At 27.7% G+C, this 21,724-nt stretch overlaps 6 protein-coding genes across 12 annotated transcripts; 4 read left to right on the forward strand and 2 right to left on the reverse strand.

The window, feature by feature from the left end:
* Positions 1-1,918: 1,918 nt before the first annotated feature.
* LOC106790017 (serine/threonine-protein kinase PAK mbt) lies at positions 1,919-5,820 on the reverse strand. Of its 2 annotated transcripts, none has more exons than XM_014754651.1 (8): positions 5,609-5,799; positions 4,902-5,275; positions 4,437-4,833; positions 3,940-4,359; positions 3,335-3,867; positions 3,104-3,257; positions 2,864-3,028; positions 1,919-2,689 (listed from the first exon to the last, which is right to left on the reverse strand). In XM_014754651.1, the coding sequence occupies exons 2-7, from the start codon at positions 5,264-5,266 to the stop codon at positions 2,867-2,869; spliced, it is 2,031 nt and encodes a 676-aa protein (XP_014610137.1). In that variant the 5' UTR covers positions 5,267-5,275; positions 5,609-5,799; the 3' UTR covers positions 1,919-2,689; positions 2,864-2,866. The 2 variants fall into 2 exon arrangements, with proteins under 2 accessions (XP_014610137.1, XP_014610136.1); XM_014754650.1 differs by having other exon boundaries at positions 2,198-2,689; positions 4,902-5,279; positions 5,609-5,820.
* Positions 5,821-5,845: 25 nt separating this feature from the next.
* Positions 5,846-8,054, forward strand: LOC106790020 (activating signal cointegrator 1 complex subunit 1-like). The gene is made up of 8 exons (XM_014754657.1): positions 5,846-5,950; positions 6,112-6,317; positions 6,396-6,671; positions 6,781-6,890; positions 6,991-7,309; positions 7,394-7,557; positions 7,644-7,777; positions 7,853-8,054. Exons 3-8 carry the CDS (start codon positions 6,463-6,465, stop codon positions 7,967-7,969), a joined length of 1,053 nt encoding a protein of 350 aa, XP_014610143.1. The 5' UTR covers positions 5,846-5,950; positions 6,112-6,317; positions 6,396-6,462; the 3' UTR covers positions 7,970-8,054.
* A 71-nt stretch (positions 8,055-8,125) lies between these two features.
* LOC106790018 (activating signal cointegrator 1 complex subunit 1-like) lies at positions 8,126-10,674 on the forward strand. Of its 5 annotated transcripts, none has more exons than XM_014754653.1 (9): positions 8,126-8,280; positions 8,359-8,630; positions 9,056-9,208; positions 9,312-9,421; positions 9,532-9,684; positions 9,772-9,850; positions 9,937-10,100; positions 10,187-10,320; positions 10,395-10,674. In XM_014754653.1, the coding sequence occupies exons 2-9, from the start codon at positions 8,455-8,457 to the stop codon at positions 10,527-10,529; spliced, it is 1,104 nt and encodes a 367-aa protein (XP_014610139.1). In that variant the 5' UTR covers positions 8,126-8,280; positions 8,359-8,454; the 3' UTR covers positions 10,530-10,674. The 5 variants fall into 5 exon arrangements, with proteins under 5 accessions (XP_014610139.1, XP_014610140.1, XP_014610138.1 ...); XM_014754654.1 differs by having other exon boundaries at positions 9,790-9,850; XM_014754652.1 differs by having other exon boundaries at positions 8,127-8,280; positions 9,532-9,850.
* A 316-nt stretch (positions 10,675-10,990) lies between these two features.
* Positions 10,991-14,503, forward strand: LOC106790003 (rab GTPase-binding effector protein 1). Its single transcript, XM_014754623.1, has 10 exons — positions 10,991-11,213; positions 11,284-11,438; positions 11,682-11,789; positions 11,906-12,336; positions 12,504-13,000; positions 13,146-13,427; positions 13,529-13,748; positions 13,839-13,949; positions 14,036-14,262; positions 14,351-14,503. The coding sequence occupies exons 2-9, from the start codon at positions 11,387-11,389 to the stop codon at positions 14,201-14,203; spliced, it is 1,869 nt and encodes a 622-aa protein (XP_014610109.1). The 5' UTR covers positions 10,991-11,213; positions 11,284-11,386; the 3' UTR covers positions 14,204-14,262; positions 14,351-14,503.
* Positions 14,504-14,809: 306 nt separating this feature from the next.
* On the forward strand, positions 14,810-19,675 carry LOC106790006 (transmembrane protein 35). Its single transcript, XM_014754627.1, has 4 exons — positions 14,810-15,510; positions 17,255-17,393; positions 17,536-17,642; positions 17,738-19,675. The coding sequence occupies exons 1-4, from the start codon at positions 15,400-15,402 to the stop codon at positions 17,849-17,851; spliced, it is 471 nt and encodes a 156-aa protein (XP_014610113.1). The 5' UTR covers positions 14,810-15,399; the 3' UTR covers positions 17,852-19,675.
* Positions 19,676-19,883: 208 nt separating this feature from the next.
* On the reverse strand, positions 19,884-21,640 carry LOC106790005 (vacuolar protein sorting-associated protein VTA1 homolog). 2 transcript variants are annotated; one of them, XM_014754626.1, is made up of 5 exons: positions 21,619-21,640; positions 21,169-21,285; positions 20,661-21,095; positions 20,375-20,551; positions 19,884-20,292 (listed from the first exon to the last, which is right to left on the reverse strand). In XM_014754626.1, exons 2-5 carry the CDS (start codon positions 21,278-21,280, stop codon positions 20,141-20,143), a joined length of 876 nt encoding a protein of 291 aa, XP_014610112.1. In that variant the 5' UTR covers positions 21,281-21,285; positions 21,619-21,640; the 3' UTR covers positions 19,884-20,140. The 2 variants fall into 2 exon arrangements, with proteins under 2 accessions (XP_014610112.1, XP_014610111.1); XM_014754625.1 differs by lacking the exon at positions 21,619-21,640 and adding an exon at positions 21,372-21,584.
* Between the last annotated feature and the right edge of the window lie 84 nt (positions 21,641-21,724).

Raw genomic sequence — 21,724 nt, forward strand, 5'->3', positions numbered from 1 at the left:
TCATTAAGTACAATGGCCTTAATTATCAATTAGTGCCGTAATACGGAGTAAAAAGTATTATTTATTCTATGTTTTTAAATATACTTTGTTGAAATCATCATTAACATTTGTTTTTTCTATTATTTTTTTTTTTATTTTTTTCTTAGATCTTTTGAGGTTTTATAATAGAATTAATAAAATAGCTCGCTTAACTTTGTCGTAATAAAATATTGTTGGTTTTCTTTACTAAAAGTAATTAAAACTAAAAAATGATTAAATTTCACTATCAAAATGATGTATTCTGATCTTCCATTTTGGATAATTCTAGTACTACAATATTACATAATATCACAAAACTGCAATCATTAATTATACAACAAATAAAACTGTACAAATAAAATTATTATCGTTGCAATATAGCCTTAGATAAAATTAAAAAAAAGGAGCATCCCATTGAAAATTGAAAAACAAAATTGATACTTTTGGTTAATTCATTACATTTTCTGTATATATGAATATATAATGCTAGAATGTAATTTCATTATTCTTATACATTCTTCATTGCAACCTATGTATATTTATTGTTAATTTATTTCGATATATTAAAAAGAAAAGTTGACAACAAAACAACAAGTAACGATTGTCTGCATAATGTAAACGACAATTTGTTTACTTAAATTAATTATTAATTGATAATGTATTATTATATAACTATACAAATTAAAAGGTAATTTTTATTAGGCTAAGTAATCCCAATAAGTTTAGTTGCTTAAACTAACGTAAAGATTTGATTAAAAAATACTTTTGACTTTTTAATCATTTCTAAATAAATTGTATTTTACATTATAAATAATGCTTGCTATCGATCTTCTCAATATCCATACATATGTATTTTTATGATATACCATACATAACTTTGACATTGATCTTTTTATGTCGACGAATGCAAGATAATATTGTACAACTTAACATACATATAAAATATTCATTAAAAATGCGAGTATTACATTTTCTTTATATTCAACCTGTATATCTTCCAAAAATATTTTGTAAACGTGAAGATTTTTTCTTAAATAATTTTAAGGCATATTTTTTCTGAAATCTCTCTCTTCCGAATTAATATTTGAATTTCTATATATTTATTGATTCTTCATTATCTTTTATCGTTGAATACCAATAAAAAAAATAATCTACAAAAGTAAGTCATAGCTATTTTATACCGTCGTTATAATTTAGGAATGTTCTGTTAGAATGTTGGAATTTTATAAAAATATTGGATAAAATAGCATATTGTATTACGCTACAATAATCTACTACAATATAAATTATGATAAATATACGTGTATATAAAACAAATTAAATTAAAAATATTTCATTATAATATAGATCTTATCAAAATTATTTTTTCAAACTTCAAATATTAATAACGTTTCAGACACATTTGTGCAAACAATAATTTGTGTGCCATTTTAAAATCATAATACTAATTGTTTTCTATTACCAAATTGGCAATATATGATTTTCAAAGAATATAATATCCCGTGACATCAGAAATAATTGTATCTACTAATATTTCATAGAAACAATATTAGAAACATTTCTTTATAATTTATTTGAACGTGAATTTCTGCTGCCATTATATTGCAAATAAATTTTTACAAATTTCACGTTCAACTACGTTTGATTTTTTTCAGATTTTAATAAATATTTCGTTATATTTTTGATTACTAATTAACACGTATAAATTGTTAAAAATTCAATAATAAATACATGAAATATTAACAATACCATCTCATGTTATATGTATTTGTTATTTGGAAAATTTGCTTTGTAGTAAGAATAATTATTAAAAATACAAAAGTATTAAAAAGCATATGTTAAAATCTTCCAACACATTAATTTTTTGTAATACAAATTTATAAAAATTTAGCAATTCTTAAAATAAAAAAGCATACGTGGCACATTATTCTTATCAACAATTTGTCAATAGACTAAATAATCTGTGTTGTATACATAATTCTTTAAATTATATTTAATTAGTAACTTATTGGACATTGTGTGATACTTGGTGAAATATTAATTATATTATTAAAACATAAAACGACAGATAAGCAATTGCTATTTTCTTTTAAATTTACACATCCACCGCCACTAATACTTTATATAGAAATATACATTTTTTTTATTTTGAAAGTTAATATGATATATTTAACTGCAAAACTTAATTCAATAAGTCAGTTAAAGTATTCTTTCAATTCGTGTATATAAATTATTTTAAGAAAATATATTATGGCAGTGAATCATCAAATATCAATGTTTTGAATATCTTTCTATAGTCAAGGCACTTTTTTTATTTATTCTACATGGAGTAGATATAAATAAATATCTTGTCGATTTGTCCAATATTATCATCAATTACGTGTATGAACAAAATGATATATACAAGTTCGTAAATTGTTCAGTAACTATTTAGAAACTGTTTCGAGAACAATTAATTACATGGCTTTTAGAAACATTCTGTTTTTATAACATTAATATTATTGGCAAACAGTTCATATATTTTTATATAAATAATATGTATAAGCTCAGAATTAATTGGAATGTTCAAACTTCTTAGGATAAATTGTCTAAACATTATTAAACTTTACACGATCTACAATATAATTATGACTGTATACACAGGGTTCCATCAGGGTCGTCTCAGAATTAACTGGAATGTTTAAACTTCTTAGAATAAATTGTTTAAACATTATTCCAATTTTACATGATCTACAATACAATAATGACTGCATACATCAGGTATATTTTACATTCTTCCACTTTAGTGTCTATTATTGCAGTCATTAATGAAAAAGTTAATAAAATCATGATAATATCATCTCACCTATCAACAATTTGTATGTCTTGCACCTCTCATTAATGGAATCAAAATACTTGGACTTTGAGCTTGCCTAAGAAATGGATGTTGTAACAATTCAGCTGCCGTTGCTCTTTGAGCTGGGTCACGAACAAGCATTCTTTCAAGGAATCCTTGAAGACGTGGGCTTACCTACAATTATTGTATATATTTTTTTAAATTATAAAATAAACAGTAAGTTATATTTTATAGGAATGCAATACTTGCTTTATGAGAATTTTTCAATTTTGGAGGTGGCATATCTCTTATACGTCTCATGGCTTGTAAAGGAGGTTCGTTAAAAAATGGTGGCTCACCATCGACCATTTCAATGATCATTATCCCTAATGACCAAATATCTACTTCGGGTCCATATGGCAATCTATAAAACATGATACCAAAGTTACAATTACAATTTTCTAATGTATCTACAAAAATAATATAATAGATATAATATACCTTGAAATAACTTCAGGACTCATCCAATACGGGGTTCCAACCAGAGATTTTCTCTTTGGTAATTCTTGGGAGACTTGAGCACAGAAACCAAAATCAGATAATTTAACTCTTCCATCTGCCGTAAGTAATATTGAATCAGACTTAATATCTCTATGAATAACTCCTTGTGAATGTAGATACGCTAGTGGTTTAAGACATTGCGAACACACCGTCGCAATTTGACTCTCATCCATGCGCGAATGTGTTACAATATCCGTTAATGCGCCACCTTCTAAATATTCCATCACTACCCAAAGTTCATCATCCACTAAGAAACTATCATACATCTCAACTATATTAGGATGATGATAATCCCTCATGATAACAACTTCATTAAAAAGCAATTCTCGCCTTTGCTGTTTCCTCAAGTCCATCTTTTTAACTGCAACTTGACGATTTGTACTTTTATCTGTTGCTATACACACAGTTCCTGTACTACCCTCTCCAATCTTCAAAAAACTTTCTAAATTTTCTCGAGGATCACCTCGACTCACCTACGATTTTGTCAAGTTCTATAGAAAAATTATAAATTTATATAAATAAGATTTAGATTCTTGTTTACTTACCACCATTTGTAAAGCTGCTCGAAATTGTTCATGAGTTAAACGTTGTTCAGCAGTCTGCTTATTGGAACTATTCGAACTTGAGCCAACTGTTAAATTACCTGATGATAAAGCGTTTTTCATATTTTGATTTTGATCCGGAGTTGGAGCAGTTCCAGCAACTGTCGAAGGAACATTTGACTTTGATAAGTTATGCATTGACTGCGATGTTTCCATTGGTTTTTTCAAGTGGGGTTGCATCACAGTTGAATTTTCACCCATATTATAATTTTGAGGATATTTATTAATATTATGAGAACTTAGTTGACTCAGAGGTCGTTGTGAAGCTATTGATCCAACTGGCGATATTTTTGGTTGCAATTTTTGTAGTAACATATTCTGAGCAACTTGATGATCTCTTGTAGATACTTCATTCATTGGAATCTAAAATATATTTTTAGTCAGATTATATCAGCTATAATTTGCTCAATACAAATTTTTATTTCTTAAAAATAATTTACCTGAAGATTGCCATTATATTGATTCGATGCAATTGTCATTTGCGAATTTAATCTGTGAAACTCAGACTCTGGAACTTGCGGAGTAGTTGGATTTGATGTGGAGCTTTGTGAATTAACAATTGGACTTAAATTTTGAAAATTAAGAGATAAATTAGGAGCATTTTGTCCAGTATGAGTTAAATTTGGTGAAGACTGCATATTGGGATTTAAATTTTGAAGATTTGGAATCATATTTTGAATGTTAGGATTTAATCCAGATGTAACACTTGGCGAATTTTGTCGCATTTTTTCAAGGTAACTATGTGGTTTGCCAAAGTTTGTAAATCCTTGTATTTGACTAGTATTTGAGGGTACTTCTTGTCCTTCGGGTACAGAGGGTGGAAGATTAGTATTATGCCTATAAAACAAAACAAAATGCTAGTAATAATATAATACATTGATAGAATAGGAAAAGTATACGTTTACCTATAATCTCTCCTAAGTCGTGGCGGACTTGAAGAACGAAGCGAATTTGATCTTGCAACTGTACTGGTCTTGGGTAATCCATTCTCCGTAGTCTTATCATTTATTAATACTTTAACTCTAGGGTCATTATGTCCTCGCACTATAGTTTTTAAATCGAGAATCTCTGTAGGTGTGATTTCACTTGGATCTACTAGCGGTAATGGTCGATTGGTTGATTTAAGGATCTGATTATTGCCCACTATTGAAGCCCACTGTAATGGTAATCCGACAAATTTACCCTCTCGCTTATCAAATCCTGTATGTACTCTATGTTCAAAGTTTGTTGGTGTAGATATTTGTGGTTTCTTCTTTTTCTTAGCAAACATCGTTAGCCCCTGCCTTTGCCAAAATATATATTAAATGAGTTGAAGTTTTATATGATAATAAATATTAAACAAAAATAGAAACTTAAATCAATTGTATCTATTAAAATAAAGTGAAAAACACGTTAAGAAAATATTCTTATTAAAGTTATCTGTGACTTTGTAAAATATACAGAAAATAACATTCAAACAAATGTTTCTTAAAATCATGAAAATCACAATAATTGCGGTAACTTTCGAATTTATTATAAAATAGTATAATACGGTATGTAAGGTAAAAAAGAAATTATTAAATCATAAATATATAACGAATATCGGAAGAAGCCTAATGACAGTAAAGCTTACCGATTCGTGATGCAGTAACTTTGACGGGGCTTCTTTGATACTTCGGCTACACTTTTACGATATAACACTTTTTACTGTAGTTGGAATGTATTAAGGAAAACTATGTTAATTGTATGTACAGTTTCTCGACTCCACCTGATGTTCACTATACACTATACTCTTATATTACCAATACTAACGTACATAACACTACTTTTAATGTGTAAGCAGAACAACTGAAACTCAGCTACTTCATTCGAGATAGCGCTGCTGTATTCAACCTTACGCACATCTGCTATGAGTATAATCAATGTACAATGTATGAATTCATTAATGTCAAACATATATGGCACATACGTATAGGTATTATACACACATTCTTATATATAAATATATAAAACAAAATTATATATTTATTGATATTTATATATTCTTATTTATGTGTCACTTGTTTCTATATTTTTATTTATGTTTTAATCTTCACTTAATTAAGTCATTTAATTTACTTATCATGATAATTGCAGGTAAAAAGATGAAAAATACTCCCAAGGTACTGCATAAACCCACGTAAAGGAAACCTAGCAAAAAAAAAATAAGAAACTTATTTATGTATTAAATAATTATTATTATTATATAAAACACACACACACAATTACTAAGTAACAATAAAATTAATTATTTTTTAAATTAATTTTGAAAGTAATTATGGAAAAAAAATCACAATTATCAGGTACGATTTACTGACATAAGAAATTATTTTAAAACATAATCTTATTTTATTAATTAAAATATTACGCATTATCTTTAGGTTATATCATAAAAGTGAGCTGTCATAATAGAAAGTGAATTGAATAATTCTTACTTAATACTTAATAATGGATGTATTAAAACCAGAACTAATATGGGTAGATGGAAGGTGTTATAGATTTTTTGAAAGTGAAGCTTGGATAAATAAAAGCAATATGGATTCATATATAGAAGAAGATTATCAGGCAGATTATACAGATGAAGAATCTTTTGATCTTAATTCTGAAATAGTACCTCATGGAGAAACAAAATTCAAGATTTCGTTCCATGTTCCAAAGTAAGTATCATATTTATAGTTAAAAGTTTTCTTTTCAAAAAAGTATAACAATATAAAACTCAACAAAATATATTAAGAAATAAACAATAATAACAATTTTATGCTTTAGACCATTTTTTTCATTCATTGTTGGTTCCAAGAATGCAGTACGTAAGAGAATAGAAATTGAAACCAAAACGAGTATACAAGTTCCTAAGCCAGAACAAGATGGAGATATAGGTGAGTTTATTATAATTTATAATTATTTAACATATAATATTACTATAAGTGATTATTTAATTTAATAAAATAATATGTTTATACATTTTTCTATTTATAGTTATAATCGGATCAGATCATAGAGGCATTTTATCAGCTCGGCGTCGAATTGATTTAATCGTAGAAGTGTCTAGGAAAAAATTAACTTCCACGCATTTTCTGTCTATACCATTAAATGTTCAAGGGATTACTGAAAATTTTAATTCGTTTAAAAGTAATGTCATTCAAAAATATGGGGGAATTGCTACTGGCATTGAAGAAATTCTTTTCCAGAAAGCAAGTAAATTGCATCTTACTTTGGGAATGCTTACTTTACTAGATGAGGGAGAAAGAAAGCAAGCAGTACAAACGTTAATGGATTGCAAACAACATGTTATTGAGTATGATAAATATTATATTTTTTTTATTTGTTGTAAACAATTTAATTAACGGGTAGACAGAAATAAAAAAATCTTTTTTTTTAGCCCTTTCATTGAAAAGCATGGCTTATTTACCATTGAAATAAAAGGTGTTGATTGCATGAATGATGATCCAAGTGCTGTTAAAGTTCTTTACGGAATAGTATTTACAGAAAATGATGCATTGCAAGAATTATCTAATCGAATTGTAGACTATTTTGCAGAAAAGGGTAAGTGAATTTATATTACATGTAGTTTATATTTGTTAAATATATATAATAAATCGAAACAAGAATTAGAAAATATTATTTTACAGAATTAATGCCAAAAAGAACCAAGGATGTTAAACTACATGCTACGTTTATGAATATATCGTACAGAAAGGATGAAAACAATGTAGTAGCGGATAAAAATATTAACCAATTATTTGATGCCACGAAAATTATGAAAGTAAGAGAATAAATGTTTGATTAAAATTCCATAATTCCGAACGTTACATAAATTTATATTCTTTTTATATTACAGGAATATAAAGATAAATTCTTTGGTAAAACAGATTTAAAAGAAATTCATTTGTCTCAACGTAAAACAGCTACTGAGAAGAACTTTTATCAAGCAACAGCTAAAATTACATTGGGGTGAGAGACAACAATTATAAAAAAGTAAATTTTATATTATACATGTAAATATGTTTAATTATAATAAATAATATTCTAGCAAATGTAAACAAATTAATTTATTTATTTATTCATGTATTTTAAACTTGCACATTTATATAAAGCTATTCAGTCATACAAAAAAAAGTTTATAGAATCATCTTACAACCATCGGATATGCTAGAATTAGTATAATATTAAACAAAAAATAGAAAACAATGTATTTATAGCAACAGTTAATTAAAATTGGACAAGAAATCTCCACTGACAATGATCGATTAGAAATGCACTAATCAGGTAATTACTATCATTTATAATTGTTAATAATTAACGAGTTTTAAGAAGACTTTTGACAAATTCGAATCTTTTTTGTAGGAATGATATTCTCGATGACGGCGCTACTGTTGTGACTTGCGCCTTACTATAGTTTTATGATGAAATCATCATTGTATTACGTTTTATCAATCAGAGATGGGTAACTTCTCCTCCATCGCAGACCGCACGGTCGCCACTATGAATCCATCTGTTCCCCCACTACTTAAACTTAATCGTCAACACATATTTAACAACAAAAAACATGCGTCATACAAGGCTCTGCGATATCAAATACTGGGAATTGTTGCTTCCCATCTCACTGGACTATGCAGGTATAAGTATGGGCTGCATGTGGCCCGCAGGCCACTAGTTGCTCACCACTGTCATAAAAGATAATGACAAAATGGCAGTATAAGTTAATCTTTTTCCAATAAGTTTAAAAAATAATTTGAGAAAAGAATGTGCAAATAAGATTCAAAGTTTAATTATCTAATTAATAGAATTAATTAGAAAAAAAAGTGTAAATAAGATTTTTTAGTTTAATTATCAGGTATAATATAATTTTATATATGTGAAATTATTTTTAAAAATGATCTTATATCTTGCCAAGTAAAATAGTAAATAGGTATTATCAATAGTTTACACGATAACAATGAATCTTCATAATACAAAATTAATTGTATATTTAATAAGAAATATAATTATGTTAAATGTATTAAAATCAGAGCTAATAATAAATAGACAGAACATGTTACAGATTTTATAAAAGTAAAGTTTGGATAAGTAATAATATGGCTACATACATAGAGAAAGATCAGGTAGATCACATGGATGAAAAGTTTTCTAATTCAGATATTAAAATAGTACCTCATGGAAAAGAAACATTAAAGCATTCATTTTATATTCACAAGTAAGCATTATACTTATAATAAATTTAACTATTAACAAAGTATCGAATTATAAATCTGAATGAAATATGTTAAAAAATAAATTACAATAATTTCATGTATCAGACAATTTTTTCCATATATTGTTGGTTTCAAAAATAATGTACGTCAAAAAATAGAAATTGAAACTAAAACAAGAATAGAAGTTCCCAAAATAGGACAAAATGGAAATATAGGTAGAATAATTATAATTACTTATTGATTTTACATGTTATCGAAGGTTATTTTATTTAAATGAAAAATAATTATTTTAATTCATAATATATTTATATTTTCTAATTTATAGTTATAATAGGATCAGATCGTAAAGACATATTATCAGCTCGAAATCGAATTGATATAATTGTAGAAGCATCTAGGAAAAATATAAGATACACACATTTCCTGTCTATACCATTAACTGTTGAGGGGATTATTGAAAATTTCAATTTGTTTAAAAGTAATGTCATTCAAAAATATGGGGGAATTGCTACAGGCATTGAAGAAATTCTTTTTCAGAAACCATATATATTGCATCTTACTTTAGGAATGCTTACTTTACTAGATGAAGGAGAAATAAAGCAAGCAGTACAAACGTTAATGGATTGCAAACAACATGTTATTGAGTATGATAAATATTATATTTTTTTTTATTTGTTGTAGACAATTTAATTAACGGGCAAAAAGAATTAAAAAAACCTTTTTTTTTCAGACCTTTCATTGAAAAGCATGGCTTATTTACCATAGAAATAAAAGGTGTTGATTGCATGAATGATGATCCAAGTGCTGTTAAAATTCTTTACGGAATAGTATTTACAGAAAATGATGCATTGCAAGAATTATCTAATCGAATTGTAGACTATTTTGCAGAAAAGAGTAAGTGAATTTATATTACATGTAGTTTATATTTGTTAAATATATATAATAAATCAAAACAAGAATTAGAAAATATTATTTTACAGAATTAATGCCAAAAAGAACCAAGGATGTTAAATTACATGCTACATTTATGAATATATCGTACAGAAGAAACAATAAAAATTTCACAATAGTCAGAGATATGTACAAATTATTTGATGGCACGCAAATTATAAATGTAAGAACAAATGTTGATTTGATTGAAATTATATTATTAAAAAAGTAACAAAAACTTATGTTTTTTAATTGTAGGAATACAAAGATACATTGTTTGGTAAAACAGTTTTAAAAGAAATTCACTTATCACGACTTATTAGATCTACTCCCAATCATATGAATTACTATGAGGCAGAAGGTAAGATTACATTGAGTGAGGAACAACAATAATAAAAAAGTAAATAAGAGATTTATTTCCTGTCACGTCATTTTGCAAAATGTACGTAAATATTTTAACTATACGTATCTCAAAGTTATACATATCAATAACGAAATAATATTTTAATAAACGTACATATACACGTACCTTTAAACGTACATTTATTTATTTATTCATTTCATCCAAACTTGTAAATTTACATAAAACTATTTATAAACATTACATATACTTAATTTATTGTAATAATTATACTAAAAAGTAGAAAACAATGTATATATATCAACAATTTGTTGTAAGAAAAGATTCACAGGATGCTTATTATTAATCGATTCGAAATGCACCAATCAGATATTGACTAATTTAAATCGTTTACCAATTGGCGCGTTTTAAATCGATTCGTGACAAATTCAAGCATTTTACGTAGGCGGTGAGGGCGTTAGTGTCGTGACATGCGCGTTACTGCAATTTTATGACAAAATCATCGTCGTCATCGTCAAATGCGCGACGCTCGATATAAGAGGATAGTTATCATAGAGCAAATCTAATAGTACGTATTTTAACGGGACGAAGTCTAGTTTACAAATGTCGTTAAAAAAGATTCTTAACTATTCTGTACGATTAAGTAGTGCTACATAACGGATCTTTTAATCCGGGTATTTTCATACGTTGGTTTACATTGATGTCATAGTAAGAAGGTAAAATATCAATGTTCTATTATAGTTTATCCGGTCTGATCAACGTACATACCATGTTTAAATTAAAAAGTTCATGGATAGGTAACTGTGATATACGCTCCTATATATCGCATAAATTGTAGTAGAATTATATTGAAAGAAAATTACATGCGTCTCTGATAAATTATTACACCATGGAGAATCATTCGCAGGAGAGTCATGTAGTAGCAAAGACAGACGAAGAAGGTATGTTTAAACTTAATAATTTAAACCCTTATAATTGGTATGTATATATTTTTTCTGATAACATTGAATCGCAATAACAGTAAAGTTCTCTCATATACGAAACTTTTGATCGAATTAACGATCGTATGATAACTTTAACGAAGTTATTCTTTCTTTTTTTTTTTTCTTTGTTTTTCTTTTTTAAGTGTTATAGGCTATACAATATATGTTTTCTTCATTAAAATTTTATTTACTATAATTCAGAAACTGTAGAAAAAAAGATTACTCGTTTGGAAGCAGAAAATAATAAAATGAGGGAAGAATTTAATATGCAAAGAGCTAAAATGAAAGAATTATTTCTTCAAAAGGAAGGTACGTTTAGAAATAATTTACACGCAGAATAGTTAGATAACAATCAATGGTCAAGATAAAAATGTTTTTGTAATTTTAAAAGATACTTAAGTATACCGACACGAATATATTTACAGAAGAATTAAAGAGAAGATTGGAGGATAATGTACGTTTGCAAGATGAAAATGGAAAATTAAAAAATGAATTGGATGAAGCCAAAAGCCAATTAGTTATTTCAGATTTAAAATTACAAAATGATATTTCCATTGAAAGGCGGAAAGCACAAGAAGAAATAGCATCGTTGCAACAAGTTATTAATGAAACTGTTGAAGAGTCATCCTGTGTGCGTAAACGACAGGATACAGAAATATCTAAATTAAAGTCATCAATTGTTAAGTTACAAGAAGAAAATGTAATGTTAAAATCACAATTACCGCGTGAACCACAATTGGATGGGCCCCAAATATCATTGTCAACTGTTAAAACATTAGCTCGTAAGGTTGCATCTCAACTAGGGGCGGATGCTTTATCCTTGGGCCCAGATAATCTTGAGGAAAGCATGCGCAAGGTAAATCCGTAAGTAAGCGCATTCGAAAAATTTTTATCTCATTTTCTAGTACAGTATAGGAACTGTATTAGGGAACTTGTTTATTTTAAATTATATTATCGTCATCTTCGTAATACTTTTCATTTACTAATAATTGATTAATACTATGAAATTTTAATATACTATAGGCACAGGAGGATGCAGAAGTGTTAAGATCACTGGTAGTACCGCTTGAACATGAAATAAAGGCTTTGAAAGAAAAATTAAGAACAACGGATGATGAATTACAAAAGTTTAAGGAAGGACAGCTGCAAAAGAAACAACAGGAATCTGGAAACTCTCAAGAGGCCTGCGACATGTGCCGTAATTATGAGGCGCAACTTGTTAAAGTTCAAGAAAATGTCAAAGATTTAGAAAAACAATTAATTGATTCAGAAAGAATGTTAAATGTACAAAAAGAAGATTTAGCAAAAGAGGTAGAATTTCGCAATGAAATGGAACTAAAATGGAATGAAAAAAAGGAGGAGCATAAAATCAAAGTAGCTGAGCTTGCAGACATCTCGCAAACAGCTCATAAAACGCTATCAGAGACAAAGAAAAGTTTTGAACATATTCAACGAACCATTACAGAGGAGCTGTCTAGATTAACTCGAGAACGGGAGGAAGTTCAAAAACATCTTCATGCGTAAGATTATTTTCAATATTAAACTTATTCTTCTCAATCTTAAAATATATTTTGATACATTTGAGGCTAATAAATAAATGCCTACACTATAATGTGTTCCAACCACCAAAAACATTTTATTGAGAATTCAGTTAAATCCTTCTAGGCTGCAGAAACAAAATGAGAATCTTATGGGAAAACATAGTAAACATTCTCATCAATTACAAAGTGAAAGCATTAATATGCCAAACAACGTAGAGGATCTACATTTGAGTTTATTAAAAACTCATGAAGACTTGATAATGGCTAGGGTTGCTCAGGAGGTTGCAGAAGAAAATGAAAAAACATTAAGATCGGAAGTCAATCTTCTCAGAGAAGAAATGATGCGAGAAAGTGCTGCTAAAGAACAACAAGTTTCGATGTTAAAAAATGACATAAGTGAATTTAAGTAAGTATATTTTCTCAAAATAATTCTATAGATGCTTGTGAAAAATGTTCATTATTATGAAATAGGATATCATAGTTTAATCAGTAATGTAAAATGTATAGGCTTCAGCTTGACAAATACGCAAGAGAGCAACGGTCATTTACAGAGAGAGAAGAAAAACTTGATCAATTAGAAAAACGATTGCAAGAGGTATCAAGGGAAAAGGAAAAAGCTGAATCAGCTATGACTGAATTAAAACAGAGAGTTATGAGTCTGCAGCAGGAATTGGATAACAGTGAAGTAGTTCAAAAAGATTTTGTACGATTGTCTCAATCGTTACAGGTATACAAATAAATATCTAGATAAAATTAAAATGAATTTTGGTCTTAATAGTAAAGTCAATATCATGTCATGTTACTTTAAATAACATAGGTGCAATTAGAAAGAATTAGACAAGCTGGAAGTGAGGTAAGATGGCAACACGAAGAAGACGTTGACGAGTGTCCGACGTGTCATGTTACTTTCACAGTTACAAAGAAAAAGGTGAAAATACGATGATATTTTAATAAATGTTATATATAATTAAACATAATTAAAGTAATAAAACTATAAATGTATATTTCATATAGATACACTGTCGTCATTGCGGCCATATATTTTGTCAGTCTTGTCTTTCGCACGTTGTGAATAGTGGTCCTAAGCAAAGACCATCAAGAGTCTGTGATGTTTGTCATACTTTATTAGTGCAAGATACTGCACCTTACTTTAGTAAAGAACCACCGCATACGCCTGATTAAGCATACTTGGATATAGCATTAATTTTAAAATTTACTGGGTTGTATGAACGTGAGATACGGTAATTTATTATAAACAATTATAATTTTCTTATTCATATTCAAAACAATTATTCTTAATTACACAATTGTTTATACATTTTATTTCAGAAGGATCTAATCCTTGTATGAGAATGGACTAGATAGAATATAAAGCATAGTCTGATAATTGGAGCGATCTATAACTAATAAAATGTAAATACAAAATTATATACTACTACTTAATGTTTATTGTAATTTAAAAGATTAAAGCTTTGAAATGCATTCATTTATTACATTTTTTGTGGACCTGTTTACATTTTTCTAAATGATTACACACTTGTAAAACACATATTTAATGATCCTCTGTTGCAATGAAAATAAAATATAAAAGATTTATTTATAATTTTTATAATATATGAAAAAAAAAAATAAAAAAAAAATAAAAAAAAAAAAGAAGAAAAAGGAAGGTTCGTTAATATTTATGTAATATGTGCATATACTACTGCGTAATAGGTTGGGATTAACTTAGGACGGTCATGAATGCGCGTATTCTACGAAACAAGGCGGACTATGACGTCATGTGACGTATAGCGTCGGTGTGTCGGCAGCGTCGCGGTGAAATGCGCTGTCGCGAGGTTGCAATAGGAGAGGGAGAGGGTAAGGAGACATAGATGTTGTCAATGCGAGCGCGTCCGTTGCGCTGTCGCCGTTCTCGTCGTCGTCGTCTTTGTCGTTGTGGTTATTTTTAAGAGAAATGTTGGTTAAACACTCGTGATAATCATAACTTCGCGTAAACGAAAACAAAAGCCCCAACATTTTTTCAAAATGTATTATCTCGTAAAGGAAGTTTTTTAATAAGTGCAAACCTGTATTACAAAGTGAACAAGGAGAAAGAAGAGGAAGAGAGAGAGAGAGAGAAAGAGGGAGAAAGAATATAGACGCGAAAGTAGAAGGTGGTGGTGTGACCGACGATCGATCGGGGAACCTCTTTCTTTCTTTCTTTCTTTCTTTCCTATTTTTTTTGTTTTTATTAATCGATTCCTTTTTTACATCCCGCCTAATACTTGAATAGCCTTTTTATTTTGTATTTGAAATTTAATCCCGCCGTAAGATAGTAAATAATTTCTCAAATAATAATAATAATAATAATAAAAGAAATACATAAAATATAAATAAAAATGGGATCGATAGTATTGAAATCCTTGTCCGTGTTACTCGGTATATTTTTCGTTTTTGTCGGTACAATGAAATTAACGTCCCACATTAGCAAAGATCTACATAAAGATTTGGTAAGTTCCTTAGTAAGTCAATCAAATCCCTGTTTAAACTTTCCTTTTATATTTTGTTTGTTTAGTGATGATCGTTATAATATAAAAGCTCTAATATTATTATATAATTCCTGACGACTATGATTAATGGATGGAGATGGTTCCATTCAAACTTCCATTAAAGAAAAAAGGATAACATGCGTTATATTTATTGATTTACTTATTTGTTGTTTTTGTATTTATACTTTCATTTATAATATTGCTGCTAACGTTGCGTAATATTAAATATTAAAGTTTTGTCATCCATGATTATTCTATTCCCTTTCTTGTTCTCTTCCTCGAGAATCGTGGAAGCGTGCGCAGTTTATCGCTGAATTGTCTGACAATGTAGGCGGGATCGATTTCATGTGTACCTAGCGCGTGTGTTACACTCGAAAACGACACGATGGATCGAAATTTGCTGATATCTATTTTTATATCACCTATGTCGTCTGTCGCTAGTAGTACATTAATTCGTTCGTTTGTGTGATGCGTGATCTTGGCTACTCGTTTTGAACGTGGAAAGAGTTGCGCATCCTTTTATCTTCTCTTACGAATTACGAAATAGCGGGCATGCAATTTCAAACATATTTTAAATTCTGACAGAAAACGATTAGATATCTAAATGTTATTCTCTTCTAATAAACATTTTTCCTTTTTTTTTATTGCACAGCCAATTTAAATATTACATTTTAAATGTGGTAACATGTTAGTTTTTGTTTCATTTATTTTGAAGTAACTCGAGTAAATACTGTTTGGCAATAAATTTAATGAAACAAATTATTTTGTTTTGCAAAGCATTAACATATAATTATTTAAATATTTATTTAAAAAAAAGAACAATTTTCGAATAATAAATCTATTGCTTTTATTTGTTTGAAAGAATTATTTGTATAATTTATAATGCATTACGAGTTATCTCGAAGACAATAGACGAGCGTAAATTTAATATTTTAGTTTCGTAATACGCCGTGAAGATGGAGTAACAAGCGCATTTAAAAGTCTTTTAAATTACGCGCCTTTTAATAAAGACATTTAAATTTTTTAAATATTCTACGATAGTATTAGAGGAAAGTAGATAACTATTCATTATTTTCCTTGTGTGTGATGTATATAAATAATTTCCTAAATTGTTCATATTCCTTCTTATTATTTTATAAATATATACATACATAATATATCGTCGATAAATATATGAGTATTTAAATACATGTATATTATTAATCCAAAGACAATAACATAAGCGTTTTAAATGAAGCACCAAGCTGCTCAATGTAATTTTCGCATTCAAGGTGTTTTCGCTTCTATTTTTGCTGCTGGACTATCCTCGTCGTAATCATTAATGTATATGTTACTATCTTACAAAAGCAGCTGTCCGAAACATTCAGTTGAGTCAATGCCAAATAGCCATTCGCCAAATTCTCGATATTTACCATTTATTCACTTAACCCAATCATTAAATTAATAAATTAGTCTGGATTAAACTAATTGAGAAATATTACATGCATAACAAAATTATCTCGTGTTTTTAACATATAATAATTTAATATATATATTTACAGGGTAAGACATTTAAATTAGAACATTTAAATATCTGTTATTTATGGTTTCATGAAAACAAAATTTTTCCGATTTGAATGCTCCACCCTGTATATGCATGATAAGTATATATATATATATATATATATATATTCTATAGATGTATTCATCTGTTGTTTCTTTTCAGAGAAAAGAATACGTCAAATATGCTAAAGTATTTCCATTATCTACCACGTTGGATTTCAAAGTTCCGAGCAAATGGTACAGAAGAGTGGTTGGCTCGCTCGAAATCATCTGCGGTCTTGCCATGGCAATAATTCCAAATTGTATATATAAATATAATAATAATAATATTTTTATTTATGCATATATATGTATAAAAAATTAATTTAATAAAGTTAATGTAATAAGTAATATTTTGATAAGAATTTGTTTAATGATTATTTATAATATACTATTCTTTTTTAGACAAGATAAAAAATGTATCGAATGCGATATTACTGTTTTTGATGCTAATGGCTGTGTATTCTCACTATATGGTAAACGATAGATTTGAAAGAATTGCGCCAGCTTTGGTATGTATAATTGTGAATGTTGTAATTAAATGAGTTATGTGTTTCCATTAGATAAATGTTTCTATTTTAATTTGTATTTTTTTTTCTGTTTTTAGGTATTCTTTTTTATGCTGATGGGTCGATTGGTGATAGATTGGCAATTACGACGAGAAGATGCACAACCGGTTGCAGCTAATGGAGTAGATGATAAAACTAGAAAACAAGACTGAATTTATTTATTTGAATATTGAATCTGGCGAACTCAATCTATCTCTTTCACACACTTTGCAAAGGAAGCAAATTTAAAATCAAGATAGAATAATATTTTGTCGATGAGAGAAAAGAAAATTTAAAATACTAAAAATAATTATTACACTGAACGTGTGTGTGCGAACAAAAAGAAAACTAAATAGATGGGATGTCGAACGTTTATTTCTAGTATTCCTTCCGTTTTGATGGACAGGATAGAATATTTTCGACAGAGAATATTTACGAAAATATATTACGTTCTTTTTTTTTTTAGTATAGACTCGAATACGTCCGACAACTTAAAGTGAGTAATATCTCGTATACATCTTCGTATGTAAATGAAATTTTTCGGATATAAGAGCATAACTTTTTTTTTTTTTTTTAATTAATATTACCATACGTACATTAAAAACACAATATACGATTTGTGTTAGCGGATCCGAATTTATGCTCCTAAACGTAAAAATATTTACGTTAATATAAGCGTAAAACGCAAGGAGCTTGTTTAAATAACTCTATTTCACCAAAGTCTGCAAAATATGTTAATTAAGACACAAGTTAAGTAAAATTTTGTTCCATCTATTACATGACATTAGAATGCTTCTATATTAGAAATTAATTAGATATATACCTATAATTTATTTATTTACATCGTCCAGCAATGAAAATATGAATATTAGTTAAGCACAATTAACTGCCACAGAAAAGAAATGTGTTCTCCTTTAATATCGTAATTGAATGTGTGTACATAATAACGTATAAATCTGCTATACTCTACATAAATATATCAAGTGCACGATTTAAAATATATATGCCTACTTTAAGTAGTATATACATATATAAAAATAAAAAATATATATATGTATCGAATTTATTCGACAAATATGTAGAGTCATAAGCAACATTACGTTCCATCAAAAAGTTATAATTAAGAAAAAATTAATCACAGTACATTTTTTTGTAAACACATTTTGGAAGGAATCTGATCATTATTACAAAAAAGAAAAAAAAATAAATTGTAATTACCTGTGTGTTTATAAAACTACTATTTGTATGATATATCACATAAAAATTTAAATATACAGAGTGTTTTAACAACAAAATTCATACCAATGATACCAAAAGTAATTAATTTCATTTTTTATATCCTATATCACATGCTTTGTAGATTTATTTGTTCCTAATATATAACTTAGATAAGTACAATGTAAATATTTATGAAAAGGAGCATGCTAATCATTATGGGGGCCAATTTTGAGGTCTTAATTTATTGTACATGTACTGTATAAACATCTTACTTGAAAGCAAAAAGGAATAAAAATGCTAAGGAAAAACAAGACAGAAATGTTTAAATATAAATGTATATGAAATGTAGATAAATGATAATTACATGAAATTAAGAATATTGTATGATCTATATTTAGTTGATGTAATGAAATTTGCAGCACACAATTTGAACTAAATTTTACGTGAAAACAATTATAAGTATTTGTTGAACTTACAATAAGAAACAAATTAACAACATATGCTATGTACTACATTGGGTTATATATAACGTATAAGAAAATTTATATTAAAATTTATTTATAGACACTCGCGATATGCTTAGATTTTATGATATAGTAATTTGGAAATAAAAGGACTGAAACTGCAATATAGATAAAGAAGTAATTATAATATAATATAATCTGCTATCGTTCATTACACAATATGCAATAAAAATTTACAATTATGTAAAGAACACTGCTAATACTAATCTTCATAGAAAAAAATGTGTATATAATATATAATATATTTAGAAAATTGTCTGTTTGTGGTTATGCATTTTATATTTCCAAAACATGAATACAGGAGAATTATAGCATATGCAAATGTAAGATGCTTTTAAATAATAATAACTTTTAATATAAAGTAAAAAGAACTATGCGCGATAAATACATTAAATTTTTCTATACATAATACCAGTCAATATTTATACCTGATCATTTTACTGCAAAATAATGCTATTATGCGTTTAAAGCTGCAATGTGATGCAATTTATTTATTTAAACAATTGAAATCGTTAATTACATTTATTCAGAAAGATATTCTTAATCAATTTATGTTGACAGTTTGTTTAGTCTTTCTACAATTATTATTTAACACTACATTGCAATTTATATGTTGTCAAATTAATAAGCAAGTAGAGAAGATTCGTATACTAAAATAATAAATTTTAAATTTATACATTATAGAACCTAATGAATAATCAGGCACTTGCAATGAACATTTTATGCTGGATCTTGTCCAGTAGTTAACAGATGTACTGCCTTTAGAAGATTTAAAACTGAAGTAGGAACATCATCATAATTTAAAGCACTTCCAGCCCATTTAATATATTTTTGAGCTTTAGTTATTTGTTCCGTAGATAAATCAATTCCACCTATAGGATATATTATTCGTAGAGTGATATATTGTCATTAAATATTCGTTAATAACTGTAGTATACAATTAAGTCGTCTTACCAGCTACTTTTATAGTTGATTTGAAATCTGGAATATTACTTGTACTCTTTTCATTTCCTTCATTTTCTGATATAGCTGGTGTAGGATTAAATATGCTGTCATTAGTTGGACCAGAAGCATCCAAATTTGAAGCATTGTCTTCATTATCAGGTAGATTATTACTTGAATTAGAATTATCTGAAATTTTAGGAAAATTGATTATATTCATCATTGAAGATACTGTAATAGAAATAGAAATTATGATATAATTAACGTACAGTATTTATATTAAAATACATTAGTATACCTTTATTTGAAAATTCATTTAAATTATCTTCACCGTCTTCATCTTGTAATGGCCCTGGTACAGGAGTTTCACCATTCTTTATACAATTGTGTAAATAAGTAGCCTTCCATTTGGCATATTTTCTATTTTGTGCCGCCTCATCTGTAAGCTCTCCAAACACCATTAGAACATCATAAAGTAATCCTGCAGTATAAAATGATTGTATGATACTTTTTCCAAAGTTTGAAGCCCTATCATTTTGATCCGCATATAAAAACAACTTCAATGCCCAATTTTCTAAATGTGCCTGCGCACAAACATCATTAGTAATAGCTTCATTATCATGTAATTCTTTTTTAGTTGTTTCCAACCAATTCATTAATTTCAATAAAAAACTTGTTTCTTCACTAGTTTTGGTTGACAATTTCAAACCAGTTTGAAGAGCATAAAGGCGACCTAAAACAAAATTAATAATATAGGCTTTAATATATATTTAACAATTAATCATAATAAAATAATCAATACGCACACCAATAACTGACAACGCAATCACGTTGATCATGTGTCGTAGCTACTTTTAAATATTGTTGAATGTTTTTTAAAGGTGCTGGAACAGGTGGCAACTCTGGGCTAACAACCATTATGTCTAAGCAATAAAAAAATTTATTACTTTTTATTATATTTTAATTTTTTTTATATATATATTAAATATCATCATTTTATATATAGAACCTCTTTCGTTGTTTCTTTTTTATTTGTTTTTTCTTAACATATAAAAGTATTAAGTAAATACTTCCGAGTATATCGTCTTATCTAATCTCGTACACTTTACAAATGCTAGGATATAATAAAACTCAGTTTCATTTAAAAACAAATCACGTCTTTCATTGAATCATGACATTCTGACAGTATTTCATGAAGTTTAACGTAGTTTACTAGTTACGTAAACGCAAAATATTATCGCATAATATTAACAAACCGTAAAAGTGATACTCTCTGGCGGTATTCGTCGTAAAATAAAAGTTATTGAAAAATATCTACGAAACAGTTTGTCAATGATTCGAAAAGTATCTATGAAGAGGATT

Source organism: Polistes canadensis, unplaced genomic scaffold (genome assembly GCF_001313835.1).
Source record: "Polistes canadensis isolate GaletaPanama2010 unplaced genomic scaffold, ASM131383v1 scaffold_210, whole genome shotgun sequence".
Lineage (NCBI taxonomy): Eukaryota > Metazoa > Arthropoda > Insecta > Hymenoptera > Vespidae > Polistes > Polistes canadensis.

Coding starts and splice junctions, on each gene's coding strand:
- LOC106790018 (XM_014754652.1), top strand. CDS start 8,455: ATGGGTAACTTCTCCTCCATCGCAGACCGCACGGTCGCCACTATGAAT. Junction 9,209..9,311: donor CATTCATTTTATATTCACAA/GTAAGCATTATA, acceptor TTCATGTATCAG/ACAATTTTTTCCATATATTG. Junction 10,321..10,394: donor ATGGCACGCAAATTATAAAT/GTAAGAACAAAT, acceptor TTTTAATTGTAG/GAATACAAAGATACATTGTT.
- LOC106790005 (XM_014754626.1), bottom strand. CDS start 21,280: ATGGTTGTTAGCCCAGAGTTGCCACCTGTTCCAGCACCTTTAAAAAAC. Junction 21,096..21,168: donor TTGCGTTGTCAGTTATTGGT/GTGCGTATTGAT, acceptor ATTTTGTTTTAG/GTCGCCTTTATGCTCTTCAA. Junction 20,552..20,660: donor AAATGAATTTTCAAATAAAG/GTATACTAATGT, acceptor CTAAAATTTCAG/ATAATTCTAATTCAAGTAAT.
- LOC106790017 (XM_014754651.1), bottom strand. CDS start 5,266: ATGTTTGCTAAGAAAAAGAAGAAACCACAAATATCTACACCAACAAAC. Junction 3,868..3,939: donor GAGCAGCTTTACAAATGGTG/GTAAGTAAACAA, acceptor ACAAAATCGTAG/GTGAGTCGAGGTGATCCTCG. Junction 3,029..3,103: donor AATTGAAAAATTCTCATAAA/GCAAGTATTGCA, acceptor CAATAATTGTAG/GTAAGCCCACGTCTTCAAGG.
- LOC106790003 (XM_014754623.1), top strand. CDS start 11,387: ATGGAGAATCATTCGCAGGAGAGTCATGTAGTAGCAAAGACAGACGAA. Junction 11,790..11,905: donor ATTATTTCTTCAAAAGGAAG/GTACGTTTAGAA, acceptor ATATATTTACAG/AAGAATTAAAGAGAAGATTG. Junction 12,337..12,503: donor TTGAGGAAAGCATGCGCAAG/GTAAATCCGTAA, acceptor AATATACTATAG/GCACAGGAGGATGCAGAAGT.
- LOC106790020 (XM_014754657.1), top strand. CDS start 6,463: ATGGATGTATTAAAACCAGAACTAATATGGGTAGATGGAAGGTGTTAT. Junction 7,558..7,643: donor AGACTATTTTGCAGAAAAGG/GTAAGTGAATTT, acceptor ATTATTTTACAG/AATTAATGCCAAAAAGAACC. Junction 7,778..7,852: donor ATGCCACGAAAATTATGAAA/GTAAGAGAATAA, acceptor TTTATATTACAG/GAATATAAAGATAAATTCTT.
- LOC106790006 (XM_014754627.1), top strand. CDS start 15,400: ATGGGATCGATAGTATTGAAATCCTTGTCCGTGTTACTCGGTATATTT. Junction 15,511..17,254: donor AAGATCTACATAAAGATTTG/GTAAGTTCCTTA, acceptor GTTTCTTTTCAG/AGAAAAGAATACGTCAAATA. Junction 17,394..17,535: donor CATGGCAATAATTCCAAATT/GTATATATAAAT, acceptor ATTCTTTTTTAG/ACAAGATAAAAAATGTATCG.